The 14,021-nt window shown below is 41.3% G+C and overlaps 1 protein-coding gene across 3 annotated transcripts in view; it reads right to left on the bottom strand.

Annotated features, from left to right (window-relative positions):
- LOC122543908 (24-hydroxycholesterol 7-alpha-hydroxylase) overlaps window positions 1–14,021 on the bottom strand; it is a 72,927-nt gene that overhangs the window by 52,725 nt on the left and 6,181 nt on the right. For all 3 annotated transcript variants that reach the window (XM_043682831.1, XM_043682823.1, XM_043682841.1), the window contains exon 2: window positions 12,420–12,482. In XM_043682831.1, the coding sequence (XP_043538766.1) occupies window positions 12,420–12,464 (45 nt within the window). In that variant the 5' untranslated portion in view covers window positions 12,465–12,482. The remainder of the gene's footprint in view (window positions 1–12,419; window positions 12,483–14,021) is intronic.

The following is a 14,021-nucleotide window of genomic DNA, read 5'->3' as shown; positions in this document are numbered from 1 at the left end:
CAGGTAGATAGGATAGTGAAGAAGGCGTTTGGTATGCTTTCCTTTATTGGTCAGAGTATTGAGTACAGGAGTTGGGAGGTCATGTTGTGGCTGTACAGGACATTGGTTAGGCCACTGTTGGAATATTGCGTGCAATTCTGGTCTCCTTCCTAGCAGAAAGATGTTCTGAAACTTGAAAGGGCTCAGAAAAGATTAAAAGAATGTTGCCAGGGTTGGAGGATCTGAGCTACAGGGAGAGGCTGAACGGGCTGGAGCTGTTTTCCCTGGAGTGTCGGAGACTGAGGGTGACCTTATAGAGGTTTACAAAATTATGAGGGGTGTGGATAGGATAAATAGACAAAGTCTTTTGCCTGGAGTCGGGGAGTCCAGAACTAGAGGGCATAGGTTTAAGGTGAGAGGGGAAAGATATAAAAGAGATCTAAGGGGCAACCTTTTCACACAGAGGGTGGTACGTGTATGGAATGAGCTGCCAGAGGAAGTGGTGGAGGCTGGTACAATTGCAACATTTAAGAGGCATTTGGATGGGTATATGAATAGGAAGGGTTTGGAGGGATATGGGCCGGGTGCTGGCAGGTGGGACTAGATTGGGTTGGGATATCTGGTCAGCCTGGAAGGGTTTGACCGAAGGGTCCCTGCTGTACATCTCTATGACTCTCGTGTCTATATGGTTTATTGGACTGTTTTTTGTGTTTTACATCGGAAGTCCAGTTTGAAAAATCTTCTGAAGGTACATGGGCAATTGATTTTGGATAGAAATAAGGATTCCAATCCAGCTCAGAAGATTCAGGCCAGTCTGTCTCTGGGTATTCTTCAGCCACCTGGACTAAGTCCATTGCCAAACCCTAATACCCGACGCCTGGAGTAAGAACACCCTCATCTTCTACTTTGCAACCCTCCAATCACGTTGGATCAATGTGGATTTCACCAGTTTCCTCATTTCCCCTTACCCAAGATCCAACCTTCCAACTCAGCACCGCCACCATGACCTGTCCTACCTGTCTATTTTACTTCACACCTATCCGCTCCACCCTCCTCTCTGACCTATCACCATTACCCCCACCTACATCTATCTATCGCACTCTCAGCTACCTTCCCCCCGAGTCCCATCCCCCCTCCCCATTTATTTCTACACCCCCTCGGCTCCCAAGCCTCATTCCTGATGAAGTGCTTTTGCCCAAAACATCCATTCTCCTGCTTGTTGGATGCTGCCTGACCAGCTGTGCGTTTCCAGCATCACAGTCTGGACTAAGTACTGAGTTTAGTACTAATCATCTTCTTTAAAAAGAGAGGATATTGGTGATAGATGAAGGCAGCTGGGCAGTGAGATGTGGAAGGGGTTTGGAAAGGTGCATGTTGAATTTTGAAATACCAGTGTGGATTTGGGGAACTGTAAACTCTTGTGCTTCCTATTTCACAGAACTGGCAGACCCACACATATATTACCAACCTTTTAAAATTTCAGTTCTGACCTATTGTCCCTGTGTTTTCAATTTATCTTTTTTTAATACGCCTCATTGTCTAAGGTATTCATGTACTTTACTCAAATTCTTTTCCCATTGCTGGATTGAAACAATGATGTTGATTTTAACCCTGAAAATCTGTATTCCAATATTTCCTACTATACCCTGCTTCTTTTTCTTGATTCACCAATTCAATTTGATTTTTTTTTTCAATTTCCAATTTGAAGTAAATACGCAATTTTAAGTGTTGTGCTAACTGACTACTTTCTCCAAGAATGCTCGCTGTCCTGTGTGCTCCTAGAATTTTCCACCTTCATTTCTAATTTCTCACATTTTGAAGTGTTTTTTGATTTTTTTTTAAAATAGTCGGATCTTCTCTTTGTAAAAAAAGAATATCCCCAAGCCCATCTGAAACTATTTCTGGTGGCAACAACAAATGATTGATGATGTTGGGCTGTTGTACTTAGTTTAATGATCAAGAGTGCTACATTCAGAATTATTGGTAATATAAAAAGGACCACATTTTCAATAGAGAACAGGTCATCGGGCGCAGGTTGATTTGGGTAAGTTCTAACTGTGGAACTGTTTTATTTAATATGGACACTGCACAAGAACATAATAGAACAGAAAGAAAAGGAACGAAAGAGGGGAAGAAGGAGAACAAGGTGGAAGTGAGGTACCTTTAAGGAGATGTTGACAGAAAAACAAGGTTAGGAGAGCTAAGTAAAAGTCATACAACAAAGAAACAGAGCCTTTGGTCCAACTCATCCATGCCGACCAGGTATCCCAAACAACTAGTCACATTTGCCTGTGTTTGGCCCATGTCTTTCTACACCTTTCCTATTCTTGTACTTGTCCCTAAGTCTTCTAGATGTCGCAACTGTACCTGCATCTACACTTCCACTGACAGCTCATTCTATACACTCTGTGTAAAAAAAGTTGCCCCTCAGGTTTGTTTTAAAACTTTCCCCTCTCACCATAAAACTATGCCCTCAAGTTTTGAATTCCTCTCTCCTCGGGAAAAGACCTTGCCAATCACCTTATCTGTGCTCCTCATCGTTTTATAAACCTCTATAAGGTCACCACTTAACCTCCTAGGCTCCACGGAAAGAAGTTCCAGCCTATCTATCCAGCCTCTGCTTATAACTCAAACCCTCCAGTAACATCCTTATAAATCTTTTCTGTACCCTTCCCAATTTAACAATATCGTTCTTATAGCAGGGCAGCCAGAACTTATGCAATACTCCAAAATTGGCCTCACCCATGTCCTGTACAGCCACAACAGGATACCCCAACTCCTATATGCAATGCTTTGACTAATGAAGGCAAGCATGCCTAATGCTTTCTTTGTCACCCTGTCTACCTGTGATGCCACTTTCAGGGAAATATGTACCTGAACCTCTAGGTCTTTCTATTTAACAACACACACCAGGACCCTACCTGTCTGGCTTGTCTGACAAAAATGTAACACTCACATTTATCCAAATTAAACTCCATCTGCCACTCCTCAGCCCATTGGCCTAGCTATTCAAGATCTCATTTTACTTTTGGATACCTTTCTTCACTGTCTGCTATACCACCAAGTTTGGTGTCATCCACAAATTTACTAACCATGCTTCCTATATTCTCGTTCAAATCGTTAATATAAGTGATAAACAACAATGGACCCAGAACCAATCTCTGCAGAACACCCAGTCCAAGAAATATCCTCTACCACCACCCTGTCTCCTGGCATCAAGCCAATTTTGTAAAGTGGAAGGGAGGAAAGAATGGTAATGGGAGAGGAAGGGCGAAAAGGAGAGTGAATGGTAGAAGGAGCAGTTGAGAACAAAAAGAGGCGGAGAGTCTGGAGAAGTTGGACCGCGCAAAATGGGGATGGAAGGAAGAAAAGTTAGTCAGTGATTTTAAGGACAATATAGAGAGAGATTGTACAAAAAAGAAAAGAGCATTTGGAATAAGCTAAATGGGAAGCTGGGGTGGGGAAGAAGAGGAGAAATGATAGAAGATGGAAATCTAGGTGGCACAGTACCCAGGTTTGATTCCACTCTTGGGCAACTGTCTGTGTGGAGTTTGTACATTCTCTCAGTGTCTGTGTGGGTTTCCTCCCACAGTCCAAGGATGTGCAGGTTAGGTGGATTAGCCATGCTAAAATGCTCTGCAGTGTTGAGGGACGTGTAGGCTTAGGTAGATTAGCCATGGGGGTTACAGGGAAGGATAAGCACGTGTCTCATGGGACACTCTTTGGATGGTCAGTGTGGACTTGATGGGCCAAATGGCCGGTTTCAACACTGTAGGTGTTCAATGATTGTGCTTTGAAGGAAGTGTGAAAAAATGAGATAGGGGAGGGTCAGATATGCCAGATATTGTGTATAGTGGAAATATGACTTTCACAGGAATATACCAGCTATAAATGGAAGTGAATGTATATGAAATGGGTTTATATGCCATTACTCGAATACCTAAATCTTAGCACTTTGGGAAAAAAAGCTTTCAATGGTAAAAGACGTTGCATTTATTATTGTAGTAATCAATTGCTACCACCAGATAATGCCATACACAAGGAAAAGTTAAAATCATCCAGAGAATAAAAATAAAAATTGCAAAATCTGAAGAACAAATTGGAAATGTGATATTTATGGCGATCACCCATCTCTGTGCTTTTGATTGTAAACTTATTTATCTTAGTATAGGGCTAAAGTGATATTTCAAGCTTGCCAAGCAGACAATCACATTTAAGAATTTTAGCAGACAGCCAACCAAGAAATGAAAAAAGCAAACAAACTATTTCTTAAAAATATTACAGAAAATGAAATAAAAATTGGGACTTTCACATAAGTTTGAAGTAGAAGCTGCACTATCATGTAAAAACACTTCTGTTTACAAAAAAAGAAATTCTTTGAAATCCAGTTTTAAAAGAAATCCATTAGGTCAGATTTATTGGAGCCATTTAACAACATTCAACATTGAAACGGTTAAAAGTGGATAAATCCCCAGGACCTGATCAGGTGTACCCGAGAACTCTGTGGTGAGCTAGAGAAGTGATTGCTAGGCCTCTTGCTGAGATATTTGTATCATCGATAGGCACAGGTGAGGTGCCGGAAGACTGGAGGTTGCCTCACGCAGTGCCACTATTTAAAAAGGGTAGTAAGGACAAGCCAGGGAACTATAGACCAGTGAGCCTGATCTTGGTGGTGGGCAAGTTGTTGGAGGGAATCCCGAGGGACAGGATGTACACGTATTTTGAAAGGCAAGGGCTGATTAGGGATAGTCAACATGGCTTTGTGCATGAGAAATCATGTCTCACAAACTTGATTGAGTTTTTTGAAGAAGTAACAAAGAAGATTGATGAGGGCAGAGCAGTAGATGTGATCTATATGGACTTCAGTAAGGCGTTTGACAAGGTTCCCCATGGGAGACTGATTAGCAAGGTTAGATCTCATGGAATACAGGGAGAACTAGCAAATTGGATACAGAACTGGCTCAAAGGTAGAAGACGGAGAGCGGTGGTAGAGGGTTGTTTTTCAGACTGGAGGCCTGTGACCAGTGGAGTGCCACAAGGATCTGTGCTGGGCCCTCTGCTTTTTGTCATTTACATAAATGATTGGATGCGAGCATAACAGGTACACAGTTAGTAAGTTTGCAGATGACACCAAAATTGGAGGTGTAGTGGACAGCGAAGAGGGTTACCTAAGATTACAACAGGATCTGGACCAGATGGGCCAATGGGCTGAGAAGTGGCAGATGGAGTTTAATTCAGATAAATGCGAGGTGCTGTATCTTGAGAAAGCAAATATTAGCAGGACTTATACACTTAATAGTAAGGTCCTCGGGAGTGTTGCTGAACAAAGAGACCTTGGAGTGCAGGTTCATAGCTCCTTGAAAGTGGAGTCGCAGGTAGATAGGATAGTGAAGAAGGCGTCTGGTATGCTTTCCTTTATGGGTCAGAGTATTGAGTACAGGAGTTGGGAGGTCTTGTTGCGGCTGTACAGGACATTGGTTAGGCCATTGTTGGAATATTGCGTGCAATTCTGGTCTCCTTTCTATCAGAAAGATATTGTGAAATTTGAAAGGGTTCAGAAAAGATGTACAAGTATGTTGCCAGGGTTGGAAGATCTGAGCTACAGGGAGAGGCTGAACAGGCTGCGGCTGTTTTCCCTGGAGCGTCGGAGACTGAGGGGTGACCTTATAGAGGTTTACAAAATTATGAGGGGCATGGATAGTCTGGGAGTCCAGAACTAGACGGCATAGGTTTAGGGTGAGAGGGGAAAGATATAAAAGAGGATGTGGTGGAGGCTGGTACAATTTTAACATTTAAGAGGCATTTGGATGAGTATACGAATAGGAAGGGTTTGGAGGGATATGGGCCGGGTGCTGGCAGGTGGGACTCGATTGGGTTGGGATATCTGGTCGGCATGGACGGGTTGGACCGAAGGGCCTGTTTCCATACTGTACATCTCTTTGACTCTATGACTCGATGACTCTAAATGAGATTTTTCTGTAAGATCAGATCGAATGTTCTTCATTAGTTATTTTTCAGATTGTCATTGAAATCATTGCACTTCAATCAATGATAGGAGAGCTGATCAACTGATATCAACTGACTATTGGTCCCACTTACTGCTGGCCCTTGGGTTTGGGAGCAGATCCATAGCTCAGACTGTAGCAGAACAGTGAAAGATCATAACATCAGGTTTTCCTTATTAATATTTGCTGGATATATATCCCAAGGTTGCGGTCAGATTCAGACAGGTAATAGCAGCATATGCTGACATTTCATTGGCAAAATTATTGTCATTCTGGATCTTTATCTCATTTGGCAATGCAGTGCAGTACTGAGAAAAATGCTGTGGTTAATTTTTCTCATCTGATCAGACAGATAAAAGATCTTATTCCCTTTTCAATGGCTGTGCATAGCAGATGTGATTGTTACAAGTATAAAACTAGAAAAAGACTAATAACTATTTTTCAATGCTTTCTGATTCGGAATTTCTGGATTCATGAGGATGGAATTTACCAGCTGTTGTGAATATTGTTCAGGCATTTCAGCAGACTTTTTTTTGCTTAAGGAATTACAGTTTAATTGTCGGAAATGAGAAATGCAACTGTAGCACGTGGAAATCGTAAACTTAAAACGTTGAGGTCATGGTGCTCTATGAGGTTGAACAGCTTTAAAAAAGTAGAACCAGAGTAGAAAAGATGGATTGTTTTTGACTGGAGGGCTAAATTAGCCTCATACCATTCAATGAACTTTAAAGACTGAAAACTTATTAATTCAGAGCAAGCTATGTCACCATGGTGATGAGTGGAGCTTAAAAAAGTTCTCTGGTTTAATCTGTGTTTTTCCTGGGAAAACACAGTTACAGGGACAGTTTTGAGCTGCAGGGTGTGCTGTAGCAAAGAAATGGCTTCAGGCAATACAAATGCTGCTATTACCAGATTCCAGATAGTTAGGACAGGAGAAGTCCCTGATAGCCATTGCTATTTTAGTGCAGTGAAGGAAACCCACTTGCTGTACTTGCTTGGTACATTTAAGAAATATTGCCATTCAGGGAAACCACAGGGTTGGTGCCAGCTTAGCAAAGCTAGGTGTCTACAAAACAGCAATAATTATATCTGTTATTAAATACAGTCCAGTCTCAGATATCCAGTGGAAAACAATTTCAAAGGAAGAGACTGAATGGTCTAGTCGTGAACGTCACTGACGTAGTTCATGACAAAATGATTTGTGAGGGAGTTACAAAACTAGATTATTTAGAACAAAGAATTGGGATCCCTTATAACAGGGACCAAGTTTGAAAGCAATCTGGTGATTCATGGTGTCTAACATTAGGGGCTTGCTGAGAAGTCAGAGAGATCTATATTGACTGTATTTGATATGCTCTGTGGGATACTTGACCATACTCATGTTACAGATTGAGCTAATGATAACTTGGAATGTTACGATGTAAGCTGTGTAGATCTTGTAGATCGTTTTACTATTCTAATGGTATACAATAAAATTTATTTGGGTTATTCAAAATCATGGAATCTTGCAAATTTATTCTCTTGATAAGTGCATTTGAATCTTGAACTTTGCCTATATCAAAAATAAAAGTTACTGGTCCCGAACTAGATCAAAACATTAACTTGATGTTAATGTCTGTAATTGTAACGTCACCCTCTGGTGACAAGTCAAAGGTGGCAGAACTCATAAAATGATGACAGAGAGCATTGAGAGAGGAACTTGACATTTTCACACAATGCCACAAAACATTCTGGGAACAAAATGGCAATGGTGCAGTTGACCGTTAACAGGAGATGGCGAAATTGAACTGGGGTCCAGAGAGGCGGCCAAGACCATCAAACATTTAATTCTTCAGTTGCCACGTAGCCTATCAACGCCAGTGATGTGGGTTTCGGTGCGATGCTCCTACAGGAGAATGACGAGGGAATAGAAAGACCCATCGGGTATTTTTCCAGAAAGTTGAACATACATCAACAGAAATATTCAATGGTGGAGAAAGAGACTTTAAGCTTGGTGCTGGCATTACAACACTTCAGTGTTTATACTACCAGCAATGCATCTGAGACAATTGTATATACTGATCATAACCTATTGACATTTGTAGAAAATTTTAAGGACAAAAATGCCAGACTGTTTACATGGAGCTTGTTGTTGCAACCATTCAATTTGACAATTGTGCATGTGGCAGGTCGCGAAAACGTGATTGCTGATGCGGTATCGAGACTCAAAGGTGCTTGGTGGCGGGAGTGCCATGGCCTGAATTCGCAAGTGGTTAGGCATATTTGCATGTTAATAGTTAATATAGTGTATGTGTGTGTTTTAAACTACTAACCAGCTATTTTTGAAGGGTTTTAAAAATGAAGCCATCTTTTGGTATTGATGGTTCATTTTTTTAAGGGGAGAGGTGTCACAAAGTGGGCGGCACGGTGGCACAGTGGTTAGCGCTGTTGCCTCACAGCGCCAGAGACCCGGGTTCAATTCCCGCCTCAGGCGACTGACTGTGTGGAGTTTGCACATTCTCCCCGTGTCTGCGTGGGTTTCCTCCGGGTGCTCCAGTTTCCTCGAACACTCCAATAATGTGCAGGTTAGGTGAATTGGCCATGCTAAATTGCCTGTAGTGTTAGGTGCAGGGGTAAATGTAGGGGAATGGGTCTGGGTGGGTGCACTTCGGCGGGTCGGTGTGGACTTGTTGGGCCGAAGGGCCTGTTTTCACACTGTAAAGTAATCTAATCTAATCTAATCTAAAAGCTGGTCCCCTTTTTCTAAAAGCTGCTCCTTTTCTCAAGGTTACTTTGTCCTTGATTCCTTTCAGAGAGGCCGGGCTGGCCCCAATTCAACTGATTTGGTACAGAGATTAAAGGGTATTAAGAGGCCTTTTTGTTTATATGTAAACAGATGAGACTTCAGGCCAAAGTGGTCATGTTTTAGAAGTGACCTGTCTAATGAAAGGGGAGTGGTCAGTTCTCCAGCTGAGCAGTTCAGTCCAGAACTAGTTGTGAGTTCAGCAGTGGACTTTGTGAACAGGTTCTTTCTCTATTTCTGCCCTTCTAACTTCAACCTGTAAGCATCTGTTGCATTTCTTTTTTACTGTGTTTTAAGGGGGTTTGCTTATTGGGACTGTTCTGTACATTTGGAAGAGTGTAATTAAGTCTAGTTTGGATAGACTGAGTTCTGTAGGCGTTCTTTATTCTGTTCTTTGAGTTTCTTGTGTAATTTTGTGAATAAAGTTTTGTCTGTTTTAAAACCTGATAGTCAACCTAGGTAACTTCAGGTAATTTTCACTGTACACTTACTGACACAAATTGCAAAGTTATGGTCTGGGCTGCCTGCTTTAGAATGTTTTGAGTGGTCTGGCCTAGTCCTATTCATCTCACTTAGTTATGAGAATTAAACTGTTCATACTATTTTCTGCTGTCATGGCTACACAGATATTAGACAGGTCAACTTAACATATACCAATAAATCAATATATGATTGGGAAAACTTAAACCCGTGAGAATAGCAGCAACAAGTTGGTGCACTCTCTTTTGATGAGTAGTCTAATCTGACAGTATGAGTTTAGCAGGAGATGCCCCATGTAACTCTGAGAGAATAGGGTGTTTGCTATAGTTGTTATGCTGGACAGATACTTCTGAACTTCCCTAAGCTTCCTTATCAACAGAATTTCCTTTGATGATATAATGTGAAAACATGTTTTCAGGTTCCTTCCAGAAGTAAATGGATAATACACAGTTGTCCCTCTCTATCACCTGTCAGCACTTTGACCATATCTGTATTATCAGATTGTCTAATATCCAGTTTTGGATTAATGTAGTTTCCTTTAGTCACATGTTGGGAAAACTGAGGCCTTCCTGTAACCTACTTAGGAATGCCATTGATTACATACACTTTCCGAGCCACCATCTCAGACTACACCAGTCTTTTCATGGCCTCATCATTTTTTCATCCCCAGATTAGCCCTCTGCCCTTTAGCTTCTCAATCAGAGCTTAATTTCAATACACTGACGTTGCACACCATTACCTACCTATTCCAGAATTCCTCAGCCACACAATTGTACTATAAGTGTTCTACGTCACCCTCTGGTGACAAGTCAAAGGTGGCAGAACTCATAAAATGATGGCAGAGAGCATTGAGAGAGGAACTTGACATTTTCACACAATGCCACAAAACATTCTGGGAACAAAATGGCAATGGAGCAGTTGATGGCAAAATTGAACTGGGGTCCAGAGAGGCGGCCAAGACCATCAAACATTTAATTCTTCAGTTGCCACGTCTTTTCATGGCCTCATCATTTTTTTCATCCCCAGATTAGCCCTCTGCCCTTTAGCTTCTCAATCATAGCTTAATTTCAATACACTGACGTTGCACACCATTACCTACCTATTCCAGAATTCCTCAGCCACACAATTGTACTATAAGTGTTCTACCTGTTGATTCTTAACAAGTATGCTTCCCTTTTATAAGAGTTTTGGGAAGTGAGGTGAAGATGAATCCACATTCTTAAATACCCAACTCTGTTTGACCCTGAGGTGAGCTCTGATCCCCTATTCTCTCCATCGTCACGTCTACTGCACAGCTCAGCCCTGCTTCAACCCATCTGATGATGAAATTCTTGTACATACCACTGTTACCTCCAGATTCAGTTCTTTCAATGCTCTCCTGGTCAGTCTCCATGTTACTCTTCAAAAACTTCAAATCATCCAAAATTCTGATGTTCCTTTTGTATTCTTCACCAAATCCTGCTCATGAATAAACCTACAATGGCACCAACCATCTTTCATTTAAAATTTTAATCCTCCTGTTAAATTGTTCCATGGCATCTCCCTTCCCTGTATCTCTCAGCTCCGCTTTTTTGGGGATCTCTCCCACCTTTTGTTCCTCTAACATCATGCTCTATATTGTCTGTCTACCACCCTTTCCTCTTTTATGCCCATCCTTACAACCCACCTATTTGACTAAGAATTCAGGTCATTCCCCTCATGCCTCTTCATTCGCTCGCCAATTTGTTCTTTATTTATTTTTCTGTGAAGCACTTTCCAATATTTTTCTGCATTACAACGTATTATATAAACACCATTTGTAGCTATTGTTAAGTTAGTAAGGAATATTCATTAAACAGTTCTCTGAGCACCTTTGTGCAAGCTGCAGCAAGAACAAATTCTTTACATGGAGGTTTATGATTTCACCACAGTTTGTATACAAAAGTAAACTTTCACATTCCTGTTCTTTTCATTCAAATCTAAATGGTTTTGCTATGAGTGAATATTTCACTAGGGAGAGCTCAGTCACCAGGTGCAAAAAGAGAGTATAAACGGTTGACATATCAGCATTACCTTCACTGTCCTTTTGTATGACACTAGGTTTTTAACAAGCATAGAAAGATACAATACAAAATGGAGATAAGGCAAGATGGTTGGAATACAGTCTCTTGTTCAGGTTGGCATGAGCAATTCCTGTCCAAAATGAAAAAAAAATCCAGTTTGATGAACTATTAATTCATCAGCCTACTCTCAATTGGCAACATAATAGGAGGTGTCATCAACAGTATTATCAAGGTGCATTTACTCACCAATAAGCTGTTCACTAATGCTCAGTTTGGATCTGTCCTGTCTACTTTGACCCTAATGTCACCATAACACTGGTCCAAAACATGGAAAGAAAACAAAAACTAATTTACAGAGGTGAGGGGGAGTGACTGCCCTTAAGATTAAAACAGCAGCTGATTGAAAGCAACACTAAGGTGCCCTCATAAAATTTAAGTCAATAGGAATTGGGGAATAATTCTGCACTGGCTAGAGTCATACCTAGTACAAAGAAAAATGTTTGAGCATGTTGATGGGCCAAATCATCTTAACCTCAGCATATTGCTGCAGACGTTTCAGTAGGCAGTGTCCTTAGCCCAACTGGCTTTAGAAACTCCACCAAATAACTTCTCTTCATTAGAAGTGGGGTGATTGTTACTTAGATAATTAAACTGATCAAGTTCACGTACAGCTAAGCCTGGCCATGGTAATTGGCAAATAACGTTCAGACCACATAAGTGCTAGTAATGACCAGCTCTAGCAGCAGAAATTTTAGCTATCTCCTCTTGACATTTAGCAGCATTACCACTACTGAAACATCCTTGTTGAAGGTTACCGTTGATCAGAAACATAGCTGGATACGATACATTAATACTGTAACAGCAAGAGCAGGTAATAATCTGGGAATTCTGTGGTGAGTAAATTGATTTCTCAAAGTCTGTCCACAAGTCCAATCTACAAGTTACATGTCAGGAATGTAATAGATTATTCTTATTTTTTTCTGAATGAATATTGTTCCAAAGGTATTGCTACAACACCGCAGCCCACTGATCATTACCACATCCACATCACCTTAAACATTCATTCTCACCACTATAGGTGTACAGTGGCACCAGTGTGCACCATGTGTTAAATGCATTGCAGCAACTCACCAAGGCTCCTTCATCACCAATTTCCAAACCCTCAAACTCTTCCATGCATGGGAACACCAACACCTGTAATTAATAGATGAATAATATATCAGTGCATACATGCACTATCCTGACTTGGAACTACATCACCATTTCTCACTGATCACCAAATCAAAATCCTGGCTTTCTCTTCTTAACAGCACTATGAAATATACAAGCACTACAAAGGGCTGGAGCATTTCAAGATACTAATTTTTTCAAGGGCAATGAGGAATTGGCAATAAATGCTGTGGTTCTGTTCACCGAGCTGGAAGTTTTTGTTGCAAACGTTTCGTCCCCTGGCTAGGCGACATCATCAGTGCTTGGGAGCCTCCTGCAAAGCGCTTCTTTGATGTTTCCTCTGGTGTTTATAGTGGTCTATCCCTGCCGCTTCCGGTTGTCAGTTTCAGCTGTCTGCTGTAGTGGTTGGTATATTGGGTCCAGGTCGATGTGTTTGTTGATGGAGTTTGTGGATGAATGCCATGCCTCTAGGAATTCCCTGGCTGTACTCTGTCTGGCTTGCCCTATGATAGTAGTGTTGTCCCAGAAGGCAAATGTGTTAAACCCCTTCTGAACCACCCTGTCTGCATGTGACACATACTTCAAAGACCAGAACCCCTCGGTCTCTTTGTTCCATATCACTATCCGAGGCCCAACCTTTAATCAGTGTAAGTCCTGCCCTTGTTTGTTTTACCAAGATGTAATATTTTGCATTTATTCCAATCCAAAAAATCACAAACATCCTTCGAGTATAAAGGCAAGAATAGTATACTTAAGAATAAAATAAGTAAGGCAAAAAGGGGACAGGACACCACTTTGGCAAATAAGGTAAGGAATAGGGAAAGGGTTTTTAGAAATACATTAAGACCAAATGGGTCACTAGAGAGAGAATTGGCTACCTTAAAGATCAGCAAGGCAGCCTATGTGTGGAGACATAGGAGATTATGGTTGTTGGGGGGGATACTAAACGAGTGGCATCAGTGTTTACTGTGGAGAAGGACGGATTTGTAGAGGTTGTCAAGATTAGAGATCGTGAGGATGATGAGATGGGAGGAGATTGAAGGGTATTACAGAGATGTTTGTGATACCCGAGATAGTGATGGTTCTGAGGTGAGAGAGGATTTCTAGAGATAAGGAAGAGTTTAGTCTGGATGAGGTGACAGTGATCTGGGGAGTTGTGAGCATGGAGGAATTCAGTGATAGCGAGAGTTAGTCATAATGTTATACAGCACAGTAACAGACCCTATGGTTAAACCAATCCGTGTCGACCATAATTCCCAACTAATCTAATCGCACCTGCCTCCGCTTGGTCCACATTCATCCAAATATTTCCTATTTATGTACTTGTCTAAATGTCTTTTAAACATTGTAATTGTATTCACAGCTGCCTCTTTTTCTGGGAGTTCACTTCACACATGTAAAGGTAAAAACAAATCCCCAATTTATTTTTTAAACCTTTCTCATCTATTTTCAAATTGTATGCACCCAGGTCTTGAATTCCGCCCTACCCCCGGCCATTCACCTTGTCTACACACTTCATGGTTTTTTAAACCTCTAAGGTCATCCCTCAACCTCCTACGCTGT

Source organism: Chiloscyllium plagiosum, chromosome 3, assembly GCF_004010195.1.
Source record: "Chiloscyllium plagiosum isolate BGI_BamShark_2017 chromosome 3, ASM401019v2, whole genome shotgun sequence".
NCBI lineage: Eukaryota > Metazoa > Chordata > Chondrichthyes > Orectolobiformes > Hemiscylliidae > Chiloscyllium > Chiloscyllium plagiosum.
The sequence above is the reverse complement of the archived record's forward strand: the minus strand, read 5'-3'. Positions and strand labels throughout refer to the sequence as shown.